This window comes from Aspergillus tanneri (assembly GCF_003426965.1).
Source record: "Aspergillus tanneri strain NIH1004 chromosome Unknown AapTan_4_pilon_pilon_pilon, whole genome shotgun sequence".
Classification (NCBI taxonomy): domain Eukaryota; kingdom Fungi; phylum Ascomycota; class Eurotiomycetes; order Eurotiales; family Aspergillaceae; genus Aspergillus; species Aspergillus tanneri.
This window is the reverse complement of record NW_022984631.1, coordinates 1,467,955-1,486,900: the sequence shown is the minus strand read 5'-3', so window position 1 is coordinate 1,486,900 and position 18,946 is coordinate 1,467,955. Positions and strand designations below refer to the sequence as shown.

Sequence of the window (18,946 nt, the reverse complement as noted above, 5' to 3'; positions counted from 1 at the left end):
AATACAGGAGATAACAATCAGGCAGGAGCATAGCGAGGAGGCTGGTTACGCGGGGAGGAAGGGGGAGTGCTTTTTGTTATGGGTGTAGAAATCCAGTTGGAGCAGAGGAATGTTGACGCATTGCCGTTGGGGACGCGAGGAATGCTGGCTATGGTTTGATCCCCTCCTCATCGAAAACATGACTGCTAAACGCTTCATTTCAGATCCCTTGTGATGCGATGTCACTGTTTTAGTTGGGAGCATCATGCGATCGGGTGCGAATGCATTGACTGGGCTGTCAGTTAGGGCTATGGTTGACGTTGATGACCATCGACTGTGGGGTCACGCGTCAGCCAATGAAGAAAAGGTTTGACAAGCCCAGGTCGATGCCGGAGTACTCGGGGGAAATTGCATTACAGAATCTTATTACATTCAACTTTCTAGGGACAATACTGTTCATGCCTTATGGAAAGGTGGGAAGATCTACGAACATCCTGAAGCCTTTCTGGTTTTGGTAGGTGCGTGGCGCTGCCCTGAGCTCCCGTGACTTGGTAATGAATGCAGCGATTGGGGATGGTCACCTGACTAATAGTTTGGACTCTGGAAACATCTTCATTCTACGTATGCCCATTTCAGTTGGATCTCCGTTGTAAACTTCCTGTTGACCGCCTCTCAGCGCGCTAATTGCTTTGTTGCTGTTTCAGGGGGCTCTATATCTATCTAGATTTTATATTTGAAGCTTTCCCATTAAAGCCTAACTCTTCTTGTCGGATCAAGTGGCGTGGACTATACTTCAAGCCGAGGTGATCTGGCCTCTTGAGATAATGTGGTTTACAAACATCGCTGCCTCCGAGGTCACTATCAAGGAGGTGTTAAATACTTCCAATTTTGCGCCCAGGTCCTAGTAGTGGATATACGCAGCTATAGATGCATTATGAAGGTGGTAAGTATCTATAGCTACTTAACTAAATTTAGCTAACTGCTATATAGCATTGTAATAGGCCCTGATAGTAAGCATCCCAAGAGAAAAACAAACCTATGTACCTGCGGCATATGAGCGTCTAGCCCAGCATGGCGCGTGTGTCCGAGGGTTTGTTCCAAAGTTTTATGGTGTTATTGAGATATTAATATTAAGCTCTGGGAACCAAGTCTGGACTGGTTTTCCAATGATAAATTTTCCCTGAGTGCCATCATCTTAGAGTATATTCCAGGTGTGCGGAAATTCTGGATCGACACCTACTCTAAGGAACGTGCAAAGGGTTTTCTCCGTGTAGTACAGGAAATTCATAAGGCTGGCATCCTCCGTGATGCCCCCCATCCTAGAAATATGGTGTTTGACAGCGATCCAAAAATTTGATGTGGATTGACTTTGACAGGGCACAAATTAATTATGGAGTATTCTTTACATCTAAGGACAAATTTGTAGCCCTTATTGGCCAGCACCTAGTAAGTGGACTCAAGGACTGCGGGCTATTAATATCTAACAGTTTCTTAGGCCCATGACGTTTGCCTGGGGGAATTACATAAATGTCTAATTTACACCTGACATGGTGCATGGTAGCCAATCCCTAAATTGAGTCCCCTTATTAGATTACTTCAATAGCTGCATTATTTTAAACCAATCGAACATTGTTCGATTAAGTGTTTGAGTGCCTATCCAGTGTTTGCTAGTCGCTGGAGGAGATATCCAAGACTATTAACAACTAGACACTGTCGAATCCACTGGTCTCATTCACTCCTCTACTTATAGGCAGACAAAGAGATGGCCTTGTTGGAAGTGAATGTATGAGCTCTAAAAGAGGACCACCAGGACTGGCCATCCATCAGAAACATGTATGGACGGTCCTTGTACCCCTGTCATTTGTCAGTTAGACCTATAATTGACGGATCAATCCTCCCATATGCTTTTAATCACCTTACACCAGCCTAGGTCCTTCCGAGACTAGATCTTGAGTAGGAGAAAGATGCATTGGTTTGCCCCAGTTCTCCATCCTTTGACCGGACTTTTGGGGGATGGTGCTACAATTCCTAGGAGACCGGAAGATTCCTATAGTAAATCCGTTATATTCCAGCTATAGCTCCATCCTCATAATCCACTAGTAGCTGAATCTATGGAATCCACAACTCCAAATGAGTATCACGGGACTTTAGATCACGTGCTCGGGAAGAATGTAGATACGGGTCCACATGTCCCCTCCTTCAGAATGAGGAAGTGACGCTCACCATTCAACTGTCTCTCAGAGTCTCTTAGGAGAAAAAAAGAATGGACCTGCGATGGTATCAACAAAGACAAAAGGACCAGATGGAATCCCCGTGAAGGGGATGCGGAACTGATAGGCAACGGCCCACTAGCCGGTTTGCGTTGTGGAAGTTTCGTGCTGGTTCACCCACGAATTGTCCCACACTTTCAACGGATCCTCTGGGGCAACATAGCGTCATACCCAATCCACCATCAGTCTTAGTGATGAACCTTGTTGCTCAGACTCAGAGCTTTCGGTCGACCCCGCCATGGACCAGCTGTACGGCGTAGTCTATAGCTCACTAAGCTCTTGCTTGCCTGACAGGGTATATATAGGGGCGGCTACGTTAGTTTGGCTTTTTTTTCCCCTTCCTTTCTTTCTTGCTCACTCTCTGGTCTCCCAATTCATTTTTTTTTTTGGACTTTTATTCATTTTGTTTTTCGTTTATTTTTTGGTTGTCCGTTCAATAGTAGTCGAGTCTATTCTACCATGGCTGCCACTCCCATCAACCAGAGTGCTCATTTCCTGCACCACAACACCACTCCTCCAGCCCACCCAAGCCTTCTGGGGTTGTTCTCCCTGAAGGGTAAAACCGCCATTGTCACCGGTGCCGGTGCCGGTATTGGTCTTGCTGTTTCGGAGGGTCTGGCGGAGGCCGGTGCTAATGTCGCCATGTTGTATAACACCAACACAAAGTGTCCCGAGCGGGCCGCCGAGGTGGCATCCAAGTACGGTGTTCAAAGTATGGCCACGCACCTTCATAAAAGCTGGAAAAGTATGCACTGACTGCTTCCAGCCAAGGCGTATCAGCTTGACATCACCGACGCCCAGGCCGTTCAGCGGGTCGTCGATCAAGTTGTGAAGGATTTCAACGGCCGACTGGATGTCTTCATCGCCAACGCCGGTATCCCCTGGACCAAGGGTCCCATGGTGGACGGCCCGCTCGACCACTACTCCAGCGTTGTTGACATTGATTTCAATGGTACTTTCTATTGTGCAAAAGCAGCCGCGGCGCATTGGAGGAGACAGAAGGAGGAGGGAACCGACTTGAACGGCAACAAGTTGACCAACTTCACCTACGGTAGCTTTGTCGCTACAGCCTCCATGAGCGGACATATAGTGAACTTCCCCCAGATGCAGGCCGCTTACAACGCCGCCAAGGCGGCCGTAATCCACCTCTGTATGTGTATCTCCCCCACATTCGAAAGGAATGAATCCTGACAAATGCTGACAACCATCCAGGCAAATCCCTCGCTGTCGAGTGGGTCAAGTTTGCCCGCGCCAACACCATCTCCCCCGGTTATATTGCTACGGAAATCTCAAACTTTGTCCCCAAGGAGACCAAGGACCTCTGGCGGGACAAGATCCCCATGGGTCGCGAAGGTCGTCCTGAGGAGCTGAAGGGAGCCTATCTTTACCTGGCTTCAGATGCATCCACCTACACCACGGGAGCCGATATCGTGGTCGACGGTGGATACTGTGCTCCCTAAGTAGTTGTGTTGTTTGATTTTTTGGCAAAAGCGAATTTGGGACGCAGTGATTTTCTTTTGGAGGCGGATACCTACCATACATCTTCATGATATGAGCTATAGAGGAATGAATGAAATTTTTTCGATGTGTCCTGAAGAATACGACGTGGCGTCGTCTATCGCAGGTACTCGACGGGTGCCACGAATCCTTGCATGCCGTGGCTTGCAGCTTGCATTCTTGGTTCTCCGAGGCGTGCGGAGTAGATAGCGGTGACCTGCGGAGTATTCCCAAGTCGTAATCTAGTCCCAAAAGGTCCTTCGAGCTGGTCGTTAATTCGAGCAGATTACACCGCTTCCTGCACGCCTTGCAACCATCGAACTATCCTCTCCACGAGCCGATCCCTCCATGCACCCAAGCCTTTTCCTTCGTCGATTCGTTGACGGAGCTCCCATTCCCACCTCGGTGTTGGCGGCAGCGCGGGGTCGAGAAGATGATCGTAGAGCAGGGAGGTGTAAGGATCGAAATATTCAGCGAGAGGAGTGCACTGAGAGGTGATCCTGTGCTCATTAACTTTCTATATCCATATTTAATAAGGTATGGGATTATTATTAACTAGAAGGATTGGCTTGGTGGCTTACGTACCCTGTCGATGTCGACGACCGGTCTCTTTCCATCTCTAATTGGGAATCGAATTTGAATTCGAATTCAGATTCGGACATAGATTTCCAACCAACAGGCGTGCATTTCTTCTTCCATATCCCTGTTAGTGAAAACCGTTGGACATGGGAGATGGGGCTGCGATATACACAGATGACAAAGAGGAAGGAGAGAAACAGACAGACAGCAGGGAAGAGGGGGATGATAATGTCTGACATTCTTCTTCTCTCTTTTTATTTATTTATTTTAACTATTTTCATCTTCTGTCTTGTAATGGATTAGAAGGTGTAATGGTTTGGTTGGGTGAGTGCAATGTGGTGAACTGAATTGATTTGGTCTGATGAGTTTGGTAATAGTGAATAGTGAATATTGGACAGCTAATATAGAAGATTCAATTAGATGTTATAATGTAGATACCAAGCTATACTTAATGTAGACATTATTATATAGTTTATTAATCTATCTATATACAATGTATCAATGTATCCATCTATTCTATTTTCTAGAATATATCCAAAAAACCAAACCATGTCAACCGAGAAAACAATCACAGAACAAACAAACAGACAATAGGCACAATCAGATTCCTATAATAATAACCCCAATGACCCAGACCCATTCATTCATGATCATTCTTTGATCTACACAACTCCACAAATGACAAGATCACAAAGATACAAAGCCGTCGGCCAACTGACGTACAATATAGGTGGGTATTCATTGTCAAGATAAAGGGTTGCTGAAAGGATGGATAAATGGAAATAGAACGAGAATATTCAGATTCTGGTTCTTTGTATATTGTATCCAGGTATATCTATATATTAGTCATATCAGATAGAATGAAACCAGAAATACCACAATCACATAGTATTCACCATGCCTATCAAAATGGAATATAAGCCTTCAGTATCGGAGAGAGAACTAGTGAGTTTTGTTTGTCCTATCATATCCCATGTATTCAGTCATTACATCTTGGCTCATCTACTAGAACAAATCTCTGGAGGAATGTCTATCCTGTACAGCCTGCTCTATCCACCTGCCTATATCGACTTTTCAAAAAACGTCTCGAATCCAGAATCTACGGGCTTACTCCGGACCCGCCGTTTATTCTCTCGGACTTGGTAGCGCAGCGGGGAGATCTACGCCCTCTCCTATCATCGTTATAGATAATTGTGACGGCGATCGCGCAGACTCGACCTCTTCTGAATCCGCGCCTTTCCGCGCCTCTCAGCCAGGCTATCATAATCTCATGACCGAGTCCCAAAAACAAACCTACAGGGAACAGATAGAGAAATGTACCTATGAAGATTCAGATCGCGATGCACCATTTGATCGATTTCAGGTCGATTATCACGTGCATTTGCATTTACTGAGTCGGCGAGGGCTGTTGACCTTGTGTCGGGATGTTAAGGATGCATGAGTTGAGGAATTGAAAATGGAAAATGCTCGAACTAGAGGCTAATCCTCCAGTTCCTTCCCCTACCAAGGTGACTTCGGGTCCTGCTGCCGTTGATGGTGGTGTGAGCGTACCGCAGGATCCTTCTCAGAAACCGGGGACCAGGAAATGGTGTTGGCCAGGTGACAGCCATTTGTTCATGATGTATCAGACTGCCTGCGGATAAACAGATGGATGCGTCGGCGGAAACGCGTAGATGATGCATGTGTCAAGTGGGCTACACAGTCATGGAAAGGCGACGACGGCAGCCGAAACGCGTAAATATGAAGCTGGTCTGGGGGTCAGGAGATAAGACCCTATTGAGGGAGGTGGAATTGGGAGAACCGCGGTTTGGCGAGCAGATCAGATAGATACAAACAATGCAGGAACTTTTATTGTAGGACGGGATAGCATTGCCAGTATATTCAAGAGATAGCAAGAACACCAGTATATGGCATTCACAGACAGATAAAATCAGAACCGAAAGGAAAAATACTCTGAGCCAGGAAGCAATTCAAACAGTTCAACAATCAGGTATCAATCAGTAACCAGGAACCTAAGCAACGCCATCTGTCTTCGCATCCACCAAAGACAATGTACCAGTACTGGAAAGAATGTATATGAAAACAAAAGGAATAAAAACGAGTGGCAGACAGAATAAAGAAGAGCTGTAGTGATCAAGAAGCGCAACTCTGGAAGGAACCAATTAATTTCCATCATCATCCTACTCAGTGCCGGCTGAGTAAACCCCAATGACGACGACAATCGCAGTTATCATCTTTAACTATGTCTTTTCTTCCGTTCCCGTCATGGAGACATCTTGCGCCTCAGGAATTGGCCGCTTGATATCGGCCGGGAACGGTTCATTGCGCGACTCTGGCTGTGGAGCGCCATTCGGGACCTTGCTGTCGGGCCGTTTCTTGCCCAGCCTCTCGCACCAATGGTCTGCGCTAACTAGGGTGTCATTAACAACTCCACTAACCTGAGACATCATGTCTAGCCCCTCTTGTGCCAACACCAATATACGATGGGCGCCAATGGTGGCATCGGAGGACGAAGCAGACGAATCCGGTGGAGGGTGCGATGTTGATGCGACTTGGAAGCGGTGCGGCAAGGATGTCAGATGACGACGGACCAGATTCCTTGCATTTTCTGGTAAGGCTCCACCCGCGTACTTGGAGACAACATTGACCACCTGTTTCAAAGTCGACAGGACATCCTCCCTGACCGCCTGAATACGCTGGGAAAGCAACGAGGTATCCTGGTTAGTAGCGGCCAACCCGTTCTCATCCTGCTGCCTCTGATCCCACTCTTTCAGGGCACCTTGTAGAGCAACAATGGCCTTGCCCAGCCGCCCATTGGCCCATCGCAGCCAGGTCAGACAATACTGCAGGCTCCGAAGCGATTCCTCGCTCATTGCGACGCCTAGACCGGATGTCGAGATGACCAGTCGGCTCTGCCAGGTGGAGTTCGGCCGGGAAGGGGGTTCTGGACCTATCTCATCATAATTGGGTGATGTTTGATCGTCGTATGGTGGTAGGGGCTCGGGCACAGACAGGTCCGAGGAGCTACGCATCCCATGGGGCAATGCTGATTGTTCCAGCCCTTTCTCGACGTCCATGTCTATTGATGGGTTCTCTTCGCCTACTTTGCGCCGTTTGGACCGCTTGGGGTCAGATGAGCCGGATGCACGGCGCTCTAGAGCCCACCGAAGACCGCTTTCAACACCGGTCTTTCGTCCCACCGTCCCAACAGTGTTGGCAACGGGGGAACCGATATTGCGCTCGATGAACTCGGCACCGGATCTGAACCTAGAAGAATAGGATTTGGAAGTGGTATAGGCAGATACGGAGCCGTTGATGGCGGAAGAGATCAAGGGATGTGTGGAAGTTAGCAAGGAAAGTAGGGGTTCTGGTTGCGGCTGCGAATCGACAGAAGCAGAGGAGGTCTGCGACGACGTTCGAGGAGATTGTCCGTATTCTAATAAGCAGTTAGTATTCTTCGATGAAGGGGAGAGAGAAAAGACCAAAAAAAGGGGGGATCCTGAAAAAGAAGCGACGAAAACGAGGACCTACCCGTACGAAGACCCTCAAGAGCTTGAGCAGCTTCGATATCATCCATGGACAAAACACTAGTGGCTCGACGAGAACGATCCCCAGACACGGAACTGTTGTCAACTTCCATCATGGAAGGAACATGCTGAGATGAAGGATAAACAGGGGGTGATGCCGAAGAATTAGCGCTGGTGGTAGAGGCAGGGATTGTCGTACGTGGGTTGTTGGGCGTAGGCGTCGTAGCAGCGTCCCGGCCAGCAGAAAGAGAGGAGTTTGGGTTCGGGACCGAAGTGCCGTCAGGACGGTGGTCCATGGCTGCCCGGAGGCCTAAGCTAACTGCTAGTGAAGGTGATAAGTATGCAAATGGAAGCCAAAATGACTAGTAGTTGGACAGATCCGGAGAAGCGACGATCGCTTGTGAGGAGGACAGATGACGGAGGACAGGGATTGTTTTTCACGTGCAAAAATAAAAAAAAAAGCGGGCGGGCACAAGCCAAGAAAGAAAGGAACAGAATGTTGGCAGTTTCCAGGTTCGCTCGGGCAGGGTAACTGGATACCGAGCAAAGCAGGCTGTTCTAAGACAAATGGTGATGGATATAAAGGGGATTCAATGATGCAGCTGTAGATAGATCAAGTAAGTAGGTAGTACGCCGGCTGCAACCTCGTCACAAGCAAGGATGGGATGAATACTTACTGGTAGCAATAGAGTATAATGGCCTGAATTGGCGTGGAACGCAGAACTTCTCCTCCCACGTTCACCTATCATTCGCCGGTGATTCTTTGGTTGGATTCATATGAAGTAATACAGTGGATTTGCCCCATCAAAACCTCTCAACAGAATTGATTGACATCTGATCGTCACATGTTGGAGCTCGGATAAACCACGATAGTGTTTGACTCTGCCGGAGGGGCTTGGTTTTCTGGTCCGCCGTCGTAGGTTTCAATGGTTTCAATGGTTTTTGCTCTGAAAATGAAGTAATCCGGCGGTATGCTGTCATATTATTGGGCCATATAATGCTGAGTCATCTCTCACTAAACTTCATCGAGTCTCATGAAGACATGTGACACTGGCGGGTACGAAGCCGTCGCTGACCGCTTACTTGTCCAGGACATCGTGTCCATTTCCTGACTCAGGAGGGTGAAACACTGCTAGTCTAGGCCTCCAAGGAGTCTAGTCTACAGTAACTAACTATTAACTAGTATTCGACACCTTGAGAAGTTATCCCTCCAATAATCGTCTATCGATCCCTCCATTCCCCGACGGAACTGTGATCCTTCATTCCAGCGATGCTCCATCGTCCGGGTCATAATAAGCTCCCGATGCCTGCGTCCCATACAGCATCGCATCAATTGCCTCCTGTCCCTCATATTCGTCCTCGTCGTCTTCCTCCTCCTCTACTGTGTCCTGCGCCGTCAGTCGCGCGATCACTTTGTGGTTGACTCGGTAGCAAGCCAGGATTTCATGGGTCACGGGGCGCGAGGGGACACTGTTTGTTTTCACTTGACATAAGGTTTCGCCGAACGCATGGATCCAAAAACCGGAGTGGGGGTGTTTTTTGTACGTATACGACGCGATCAGTTGCAGCCATGCGTCCCGACTGTTTTGCCAGAGATGGATCATTGGGTGATCCCCTGTAGAGGGGGGTAGAATCGTTCTCGCACGACCAGCGATGTCCAATGCCAGGACCGAAAACGAACCCTCTGAGGAGAATGAGCGAGTCCATTGGCTATACAGCTCTTCGACTTCATTTACAACCCTTTTAAGTACGTCGTGAAGCTGTCCGCTCTTGCTCTCCTTCTCAGCCTGCTTGCAGGCCTCGTTCCATGGCCCTATGAGATCTTCGTCTCTGTTGCAAGAGTGATCTGACTCCGGGAATAAACTCTCTAGCTGCTTTAATACAGCATGCCGCTCTTTGCGAGCCACATCGAATCGCAGGTAATCGATGATGTTCGTCTTTTTGGGCTTCCGATCGGGATTCTTGTACGCCGGCAACTCTCGGGCTTTCGGACTGATTTTCTTGCGATACTGCTGCCATGCATGCTCTGACAGATGCACCCCGCCCTTGCGTCCATCGACCAAGTGACTTAGAAGACACGCAAGTTCTTTGGCGCTGTGTGAGTCAATTGACTCATCGTAGGCGATTTTTTCGTGCTCGATAGTGCACCTACCTAGATTCGATAAAGTCAGGTTGAACGTAAAAGCACTCTGGAGGAACTCGTCAACCGAGTGAATCTGCTCCATGGGAACAGAATGCTTGGTGAGACCGAAGTGTTCCGGTGGTTTCTCTTCTGCGGGCAGGTCAGAATTTGCAAAGGCCTGGACGATCCCTTGATCCCAGCAAATCCATGGCGTATCGCCATCGTAATCCCCACCAGATAACATATGGGCTAGCGGAATCTGACCTGCAGTGGGAAACACAATGACATCTTTGAAATGGCGAAGCTCTGGCTTCCATACGGCCTTGCGCCGCTGGATGTCAGAAGGAAGATGGGCCGGAAGACGGCCCACAAGAACGTCCATACCATCCAGGAGATTATCCTCGAATTGACCCTGGGCGTCTTGCCAATTATTGGAAAAGCCAAAGTGAATTTCATCCTCTTTTAGTACTCCGTATGGATCCGCAATGCAGAAGGCGTACGTAGAAAGCGGTACCTCGATATGTAGTTCCTCTACTCGTCGGTCCAGCACATCTCGGAGACATTTTCCAAGCCGCTTACGAAGGGGGTAGAAGCTTCGGGGTGTAAAGCCGGCTTCGGTGAGGCGAATTAAGGTCTCAGCATCACTTGCGGTCCACTGATCCAGGCGCCTAGCTTTATGAAGCGCCAGCCTGGTGCTGTCATCCGCCACCGGTCGGATCTTCTGGATCAAGCTACGACAGAGAACAGGGCTGTCGGACTTAAGCACCTCTGCGAAATCTTGATACACAGCTCGGATGCTGGCCCGTGTAAGCTCGGCTATACGCTCCTTGACGGGCCCACCGTGCTCCAAAATCGCCAGCAATTGGGTGTTCAAATCGACGGGATGCAGATGCTTGGACCATTTTACAACCTCAAAGGTCAGCTGCTCTTCATCTACAGGATCTTGCCATGTTTGTGGATGTGGTTTGATCTTCAACTGCGAGTCGGATATTTGAATCCAGATATCATCGCCTCCCGGCGAAGCCTGAGACTGATGCTTGTCCACCATCCACAAGCCTTTAGCGCCCGCAATTCTTCCTTGGAAGCAGCTTGGTGTGTTCCCTGTAATCCCCAGTGAATCACAGATCTGATTGGCTAGACTCCGGGACATAAGGGCACAGCCGTCGTTCATGACTGGGCGATTAGGAATGTCCTTCAGGTGCAAAACCTGCTTTGGCCTCACGGTCACCGTTGCAAAAGTCTTAGAAAGCCCCAAAGAAATTCGTTGGAATAGCTTGCAATTGGATTGGCCTATATTTGGGTCTGCTGGCATATGCCACTGGATAAGTGGGTCGAGGGCCATTGGAGTATGGCCTGTGCTTTCCTGCTTAAGAGCAATGAGCGGCGGATCAGGAGTATGATCAAAATCCACCCCGTCAATGGCAAAGAATTCAACTCTAAACCTTGGCTCTGCCATAGCCTTGCGCTTCATCTTAACTTCTTCCACGAAGAATGGCTTCCATATCCTTCCTAGACATCGGTGGACGTTTTGTGTCAGCCACAAGGCTAAGCTCTCACGCAAAAGTGAGGGCTGCGCTGGTAACCGTAGATAAGGAGGAGGCCGAGCCGGAGCAGGGATCGTCAGGCTAAGGAATCGGTCAGAGCCAAAGCGGCGGTGGAACCGACACGTCCTCTCTGCCTTGAGAGGGTTCAGGCTCAATTTTAGAATGCCAGGCTCGGAATCACTGCACCAATCCAAATCACCTGTGAGGACGACCACCTCGGAATGCTTGTCTGTCCTAAAAGATCCAGTGGCAGCATCCCATGCCCTACTGGATGGCTTTTCTGGGAGCGGGTTTGCTCCTCGCTGATTATGTCTCTCGATCCATTTCCAAAAGTCATCTCTTGACTTGAAAGATATGTTGTTTCCTACAAGCATGCGATCCAGCGGCACATTCCAGGATCGGCCTATTCTCTCCAGTTCGTATCGATACCGCAGCGGCACTGTGCCGGGGAATTTGTGGTCGAGTGCGAAGGGCCCATTTTGAAGGAGCTCGTTCATTATCTCTCCTTCATAAGAGTAGCGGGGTGCTTGGAAGGATCCCTCATTGAACGACTGCTGCGCCTCCAGAGTCATTCGCATCTCCTGACTTAGCAGATGGCTCACTACGGAATCCTCATATAAAGAGTCCGAGTCGGTGATTGGATCGGTGGCATCTGTGACAGTTGATGTGAATGAAGTATCAAACCGGCTGAGACTGGTATTGATCGAGGTATTTGGAACTGTGGTAGTTGACGTGAAACTGAACTCCGGTTTGGTCTTCGCAGATGGCACGGGATCGTATTGCCGAAAATTGCCTGGCGCAGTTAATTTTTCCAGGAATTTGGACGGTGCTTTTGTTGTCTCTGTGGATTTGGGCGTTTTAAACACACGGGCCAGGCTGTCAACGGCTGTGTCGGCGTCAAGCTCACCAGCCACATGTTCAATTGTCAGATTTTGAAACTCGTCCGTGCCTGGAGGAGGCGAGTGAGAGGAATCGGCGTTTTTAACCGGGGAGTTTGGGGCAGTATAGAATTCGTCATCTTCCGAAGATAATCTTCTCTTTCTGCATTCTATAGCTGGCTGTTCCACCAGAGGCTGTTGTTCATTCTCACCCAGATGGGACACGAAGGAACCCTTACCCAATAGATATAACTCATCATCGATTAATTTCACAAAGTACCTCAAACGCTCGTTCCCGTCCTGTCGAGAAAGCAGTCCACGACCCCCGTCCAGAAGCAAGTTATTTGCTACCCGCTTACGTGCATTGTTGACCAGCGGTGGCGCTGTTTGGGAAGAGACCCACTCGTCGAAACTATTCAGGATGCGATTCAGATCAACGTTGCGATCGTAATAAAGCCGCTGGATACCACGATAACTGCGCCATCGGAGGGACTTGTCGTCACGTGCGGTGGAGGGGGAGTAGATCCGAGGATTGGGGATTTCCAATGCGAACTGTTTGTTGAGCGTGTCAATCAGCTGGTACAGCTCTTTCCCGCTCCGTACTGGAGTGCGGGGGAAGTCCATCTCCTTCGGAACCCTCTGAGAAGCCAAACTGCATTTAAAACAAAAATTGACAGAAATCGACAATAATAACGATAACAATGATGGCAATGCAATTGATCTAGAAATCCTCCCCGAGGGGATTGTCAGTTCCATTATGCAAAGACGGGACAACCACAAAGTGCATACAGAAACAGGAACATACTCTATTATAAAAATGTAGAAATAGTCTCTGTCTCCCCCATGATTATAGATAAGAATAAATAAGTCCCCAGGACCCAGAGGAAGAGGGGGTAAGGAAAAAACACCCACACAACGCGACAGGCACGGGAGGTGGTGGTTCAGCAATTGGCCAATTTACGACTCGAAGAAGCATTGGCCCCTCGACGAACCGCATTGGCGCATTTGGCTCTGTCATCCAGTTAGTACCTTTGTCCTAGTGCCTCTGTCATGGAATGAATGTAAGTACCATTGTGGCTATCCATAGGTTACCACCGGGGATCCGGATTCATACAGACACATCCATGTTCAATGTATTTGTCGGCATCCCGCTGATTTGAGAGGTCAACTTTCTTGCACTAAACAAGTGGGTGATTACCATGGTTTAGTTGGGGGCTCTTTTGCCGTTGCCGTGTAAACATTGCCCCGCCGCCAAGAGCAGGCTTCTCGCTGTACATAGGGAATAGACAAGAATGTATTCTTAAATAAACGAGGTATATATAGCCTTAGCTATTATAATTTGTTCCTGCCCATACTTATTGATTTATTAAGTTCAGGATGAACTAGAGTAGAAGTCTTGAACTAGGGTACCAAACAGAGCAAACCTACCTGTTTACAAGCTATAAATGCTAATTTCTACGGGGTACATTAATATTCGTCCGGTCTTGAGTGTGAAATTATAGGAAATCACATCCAGGAACCATTTCAGAGGCAGACTGCCATTATTTCAGGTGACAAGAAACAAGTGCAAGCTAGCTACTACCAATTGCAGAGATCAAGCTGCCTACTTACTCGCAGCGAACAGCTCTCTATAGCATTAGCTCGATGCGATTTGGTTGCCAGAGGCCGGATGACATCATGGCAAAGATGGAACAGCATGAGGCGGTGGCATCAACGAAGTGGAAAACGTTGCACTGCATACAGACTAAATCGGTACCCTGGATAAAGCCAATACTAGCGTATCTCAGGCTTTGCTTTCGGTATTCAACAGACGTAGGCTGAATGGAGGATCTACGTAGCAGCTGTACTCCGTATGCCAGTATCTATTTTCGAGTCTATCGAGTCTACTCCGTAGCGCAACCAAGTAAGATTTGTGGGGTATATTTGTTCAGATTGCAAGATTCCACTTGCTTCGTAGCTCCCATAAACCTGTATGCAGTATGCAGCTCATCTAAAATCACCAAAATCGGTGACACCAGTGTCAAAGGGATATAATAATAAAAGAAAAGAAAGAAAAAGCCCAAGTCTAAAACCCTCAAGTAGGAAGGGAAAAGTAAGAGATGCAGGTGGCCGTCAGCAAAAGTAAACACGGTCTCCCAAAAAGGCCAAAAACTGATGTACAACCGCTGCGCCCAAAATAAATTGCAAAAAAGACATGTCTAGCGTCGCTTCGATATTCATTCTCAACACTGCGTTAGTGCTCTACCGGCCAATATAGAGTGAATCGCTGGACTCATTCCGGGGGAAAATCCGCGTGTACAGGGAGTCGCTAGATTCACTGCGTGGGAAGGTGCGCTGGTAAGCCCTGGAAATGGTACGGTCTTGGTAAACGCCCTTCGCTGTGCCCTTGAGGACGCTTTCAAGGTATTCCCTTAATTCAGTTGGCTTAAAATCGGGATATAATTCTTTCGAGGTCACGTAGCCGAGATATTTCGCATATTCGGGGGTGTTGTCGCCACGGATACCCCAAGACAGTTGGTATTCAGCAATGTATCGGGGAATGAACTTCACGGGATCGTAAGGATACGTCTCACTGGCCTGTCGGGCTGCGAGCACTCGGGTGTAAACCGTTTCTTCCGGGATCTGCATAGAGGCGGAAATTAGCCAATGTCGCGGTACCGTCAGCAACAGTCTCTCGACTTACGTAATTTCTAACGACTTTCTCTTCACTGATCTCCTCCAGTAGGTCAAAAATTTGATTTTGGGTGAGCACAGTGTTGTATGCAAGGACCATCTTATTCAACGTCCGGTCATCGACGATAATCCGGGCTACGTAGCGTCCAATGTCTCTCAAGTCGGTTAAAGCTAGGGGCGTGTTGCCGTCGCCCACAATTTCGTTGTTGGCGGTGGTCATGGCATAGTCGGCTCTTCCAGACTCGAGTCTAGGGAACGAGAGTTGATACCACCAGCCGACATCGATAATCGTGTAGGGGAGCTGAAGTTGTTTAATATGGTTGTATACCGTCTCTTTCTGGACGATTCAAGATCAATTGTTAGCCGATGAAATGAGAATATTAAAATATAATATGACAATAAGCATTTAAAAGGCCAACAACCCACCTCGTCTCTGAGCCACATTATGCCTCCTGGTGGTGCTACGGTGATGAACGCACAAGGAACAAATCTTTGCACGCCCGCTTTTTTCGCTGCTTTGGCGAGAGTGATCTGGTCCTGTTGCTCTGCCGCACCAACACAACTGATAACGACATCCATTCCCGTCAGAACATCGACGAGGGTTTCTTCAGAGCTTCTGAGATCGCATCTACGGATCTGAACCCCTCGTTCCTGTAAAGCAAGTATGGCAGGTTTTTGAACCGACCGAGGCCGAACCATAGCGTGAACTTCCTATTTATTTTTTTAAAAAAAAAACATCGTTAGATAGATTAAACATCATGGTTAAGATGTCTCATACAAAAGATGGGTTATCTAGGAGCCCATTTGCGATCGAGCCGCCCGTTTCACCACCTGCTCCGACCAGTAGGACCTTCATTCGTGACATGATCATTTTCTAAATGTGGTAACAAAAAGTGGTAGACAGAGAGTTTGAGAGGAACAAAGAATGGGAGGAAGAGGAAGGTGGTAGGATGGTTGGTTAGAGTATATACGGAAAGAGAGAGGAATAAGAAGTCGGCTGGATTGGCCCTCCCTTTTTTTTTAAATGGGCCGTCCAGGATCAGTCGATGACTGCGACTACCCACACTTCCTTATCCAGAGTGGTCGACTGTGGGTCGACTGTGGATGTTAAGCTCCCAAACAGAGGCTACCCTTGGTGCATGAGTTGTCGCAAAAGGAGGGGGGCAGAAAGTACGTCATTCCCCTCCAATGTCGATCGATGCAACTTCAGAATGCGTGGTGTTCCTGGGGAAATTCACGCGATACAGTCTGGTGACTTTTGGACGGCTTGTTACCGTCGAGGGCCGTTTATCCTGACCCTGGGTACTATGGTCGGAGGAGGGTCGGCGCCTCAGATCCCATTTTTCACACTAACGGGCCGGTGGCTCGGGAATCGCAGGGCTAGGGAAGGGGTCGGTTACGTCATTTCGCACGGCTTCCCGGCAGTGACGATATTGGCACTGCAGGTGATGCTGCACTACGCAGTACGCCATTTTGTTGTTTTAGTATTAGTATTATCATCGAACCGTCATGTTGGCCCATCCCGATCTATCTGTCTAGTCCTGTCAAGGTCTACTAGTTTAGCCATTCTTCCTCCTATCTGATTAGTCTTCAGTCTTTCGGCCAGTCAGTCTGCCCATCTTTCTACTGTGCATCTTCCTATCCCTTTGATCTTCATCATTCACTTGTTTCGGTGCATAATGCGGGGAATCAACCCCAGTCCAACTCCTAGGCTGCTCCCCGGGATTCCCAATTTCTGGACAAGCAACACACACATTTTCATGCATTCCTCTCCCCTGTGATTTGGTGGTTCCTAGCCCATGACTAATATCCCCCCACATCAAAGATCTTCGGATCGGCGTGGCGGACTCCGAGAGAGGTAAGGGGATTCGTTGATTCGGAATTCACATCACGGACAGTCCCATCAGAAGTAATCTCATCGAGGCCAATCGCTGACAGTGTTTGAGAGACATCTGTGGGCCGTACTGGTGAAGTACCCAAACAGTCCGGCTCCAACCAATGTGATGTAAGAGGGGTTGGAAATCTGGCGGAGAAATTAGTGCCAGAGCTGTCGTGATATTATCAAGAGACGTCGTGGAACCCATACTCTGTACTTTGTAGAGATCTCTAGAAGATTGTTGACCTGAGAATCCGAATTGTACCAGTTGTTGGGACACTTGCGTCTTCTTTTAGTTAGCCGGTTGGCAAATTTAGTATTATAGGGGGTTTGATTGCATGATGAGCATGTATCTCGTGCCATATCCTGAGTCCCAACAATATTTCTGGAGCATGATCGTAGCACTACATATGATACTTTTTACAGTAGGGACCTTTGTGATCAGGTGTATTAACATGTCTATCAACTTTGTGGAGTCATCCCTTGATCTAGTGTTCAACAAAGGTATTTTGTCTCAAGAAGAATGGCTACCATAGCCTCTATATCAAGGTAGCAGTGGTTTTGCTGTGATAAATGGAATCTACATCGTGGGCTTGCCAGCATAGTTAAATCCAAACCCTATTTCATACCTCATCTCGCAGGACGGACGCCTACATCGAGCATCATGTAGTTAACGCATCGCCTCTCTGGCAAGGTGTCAAAAGGCGAACTATGGAAACTCCCTCTCCTTTCCGATCATCACACCTCTTAGTCCAACTCTGGTAAATTTCCAGAAGCCAAGTCTCCTACGCATTAAGGGTCCATTTCCTCGGGTTGGTTGAACCATCGTCCATCGTCCACAGGTACGGAGTAAACCGTTGGACTTTATAAATACTTTTTATAAATACTTTCGATCACAGTGCATATCCGTGGTTCTTTGTAATCTTGGGTCACGGGTGAGATGGCTAAGCATATTTTGTTTCGCTGCCAATAGATGCCACCCATTTAGAACCCTCGGGCGGGCAAACCAGGTCCCGAACGTTACCTGCCCTAGTAACTGTGATTCAACGGCTAAGACCAATGACATTTCGGCACCAAGATGGCTTGACTGAGATGAACTTCACTAAATTTCAATTTATATTCCGATTACCGCCATAGCAACCCAAAAAAAAGAAAAAAAAGAAAAAAAAAAAAAAAGGCGCCAGGCCGGACGAGAGCAATCCGAAAGGCAAGTTGACCGAACAGGAAGGAGCAATTTCAGTATCATGGGTCTGGCGGGCCAATAATAAGGAAAACCAACCAAGGCAAGGCAGACTAACCGCAATTAACCTAATGAAGCATGGCGAAGGAGACGAATTATTGATACCAAATTCCCATGGGCGGCCGAGTCCGGGGGAAAATTAAGATTCCTCGGTGGCCATGAGGCATGTGAGAAATTCTCCCCTGTTTGAGACGTGTGTGATGTGCATGCTCTGTATAGCCAATAATCAAAAGAGCATCCCACTCCACAGTAAGGCTCTTCGTCTTAGAAAGCTATCTACATTCCGTATGATAGGAATGTCGGTGTGCTTTCGCCTACTATGTACGATCACACGTTGAACCTCGAGGAATCCTGCGGTCTACTTGGCTGCTGCCGTATATACTCGAAATATCTGCAGAGCACCCACAGAGTGCCAATGAAGGTACTTGACCTGCTTCATCATGAAGAATCCCGATCGAGAGGAATGTAGAATCAGGTCCTAATATGAGGTACCTGAAAAGGCGTGGATTATTATGGTCAACTTTGGCGGATTTGAAGGGCACACACTTGGTTGTTAACCCGAAGAAACCTAGCTAACGCTCCCTTGGCCAGCAAGTATAATTGCATCCTTCGCTTCATTGAATGATCATATAACTTAACTATGTTGTCAATATGCCCTTCCTTGTCAAGATGTCACTGGATTATGTAACTGAATTCTTTTATTCCTGATCGAGAAACCAGTATCAGGTGATCTGGAAATAGTCACTTCTGCTCTCCTCTCT

The 18,946-nt window shown here is 48.0% G+C and overlaps 5 protein-coding genes across 5 annotated transcripts; 1 reads left to right on the top strand and 4 right to left on the bottom strand.

The window, feature by feature from the left end:
• Window positions 1-2,708: 2,708 nt before the first annotated feature.
• ATNIH1004_005699 (putative carbonyl reductase) lies at window positions 2,709-3,709 on the top strand (the record flags this gene model as incomplete). The annotated part of the gene is made up of 3 exons (XM_033570345.1): window positions 2,709-2,961; window positions 3,016-3,399; window positions 3,462-3,709. 3 exons carry the CDS (start codon window positions 2,709-2,711, stop codon window positions 3,707-3,709), a joined length of 885 nt encoding a protein of 294 aa, XP_033426377.1.
• A 323-nt stretch (window positions 3,710-4,032) lies between these two features.
• ATNIH1004_005698 (uncharacterized protein) lies at window positions 4,033-4,564 on the bottom strand (the record flags this gene model as incomplete). Its single annotated transcript, XM_033570344.1, has 2 exons — window positions 4,033-4,246; window positions 4,332-4,564. 2 exons carry the CDS (start codon window positions 4,562-4,564, stop codon window positions 4,033-4,035), a joined length of 447 nt encoding a protein of 148 aa, XP_033426376.1.
• Window positions 4,565-6,565: 2,001 nt separating this feature from the next.
• Window positions 6,566-8,148, bottom strand: ATNIH1004_005697 (putative clock controled protein (Ccg-8); the record flags this gene model as incomplete). Its single annotated transcript, XM_033570343.1, has 2 exons — window positions 6,566-7,761; window positions 7,857-8,148. The coding sequence occupies 2 exons, from the start codon at window positions 8,146-8,148 to the stop codon at window positions 6,566-6,568; spliced, it is 1,488 nt and encodes a 495-aa protein (XP_033426375.1).
• Window positions 8,149-9,111: 963 nt separating this feature from the next.
• Window positions 9,112-13,020, bottom strand: ATNIH1004_005696 (RNA dependent RNA polymerase; the record flags this gene model as incomplete). Its single annotated transcript, XM_033570342.1, has 1 exon — window positions 9,112-13,020. One exon carries the CDS (start codon window positions 13,018-13,020, stop codon window positions 9,112-9,114), a length of 3,909 nt encoding a protein of 1,302 aa, XP_033426374.1.
• A 1,617-nt stretch (window positions 13,021-14,637) lies between these two features.
• On the bottom strand, window positions 14,638-15,768 carry ATNIH1004_005695 (aromatic alcohol reductase; the record flags this gene model as incomplete). The annotated part of the gene is made up of 3 exons (XM_033570341.1): window positions 14,638-15,018; window positions 15,080-15,406; window positions 15,496-15,768. 3 exons carry the CDS (start codon window positions 15,766-15,768, stop codon window positions 14,638-14,640), a joined length of 981 nt encoding a protein of 326 aa, XP_033426373.1.
• Window positions 15,769-18,946: the final 3,178 nt, after the last annotated feature.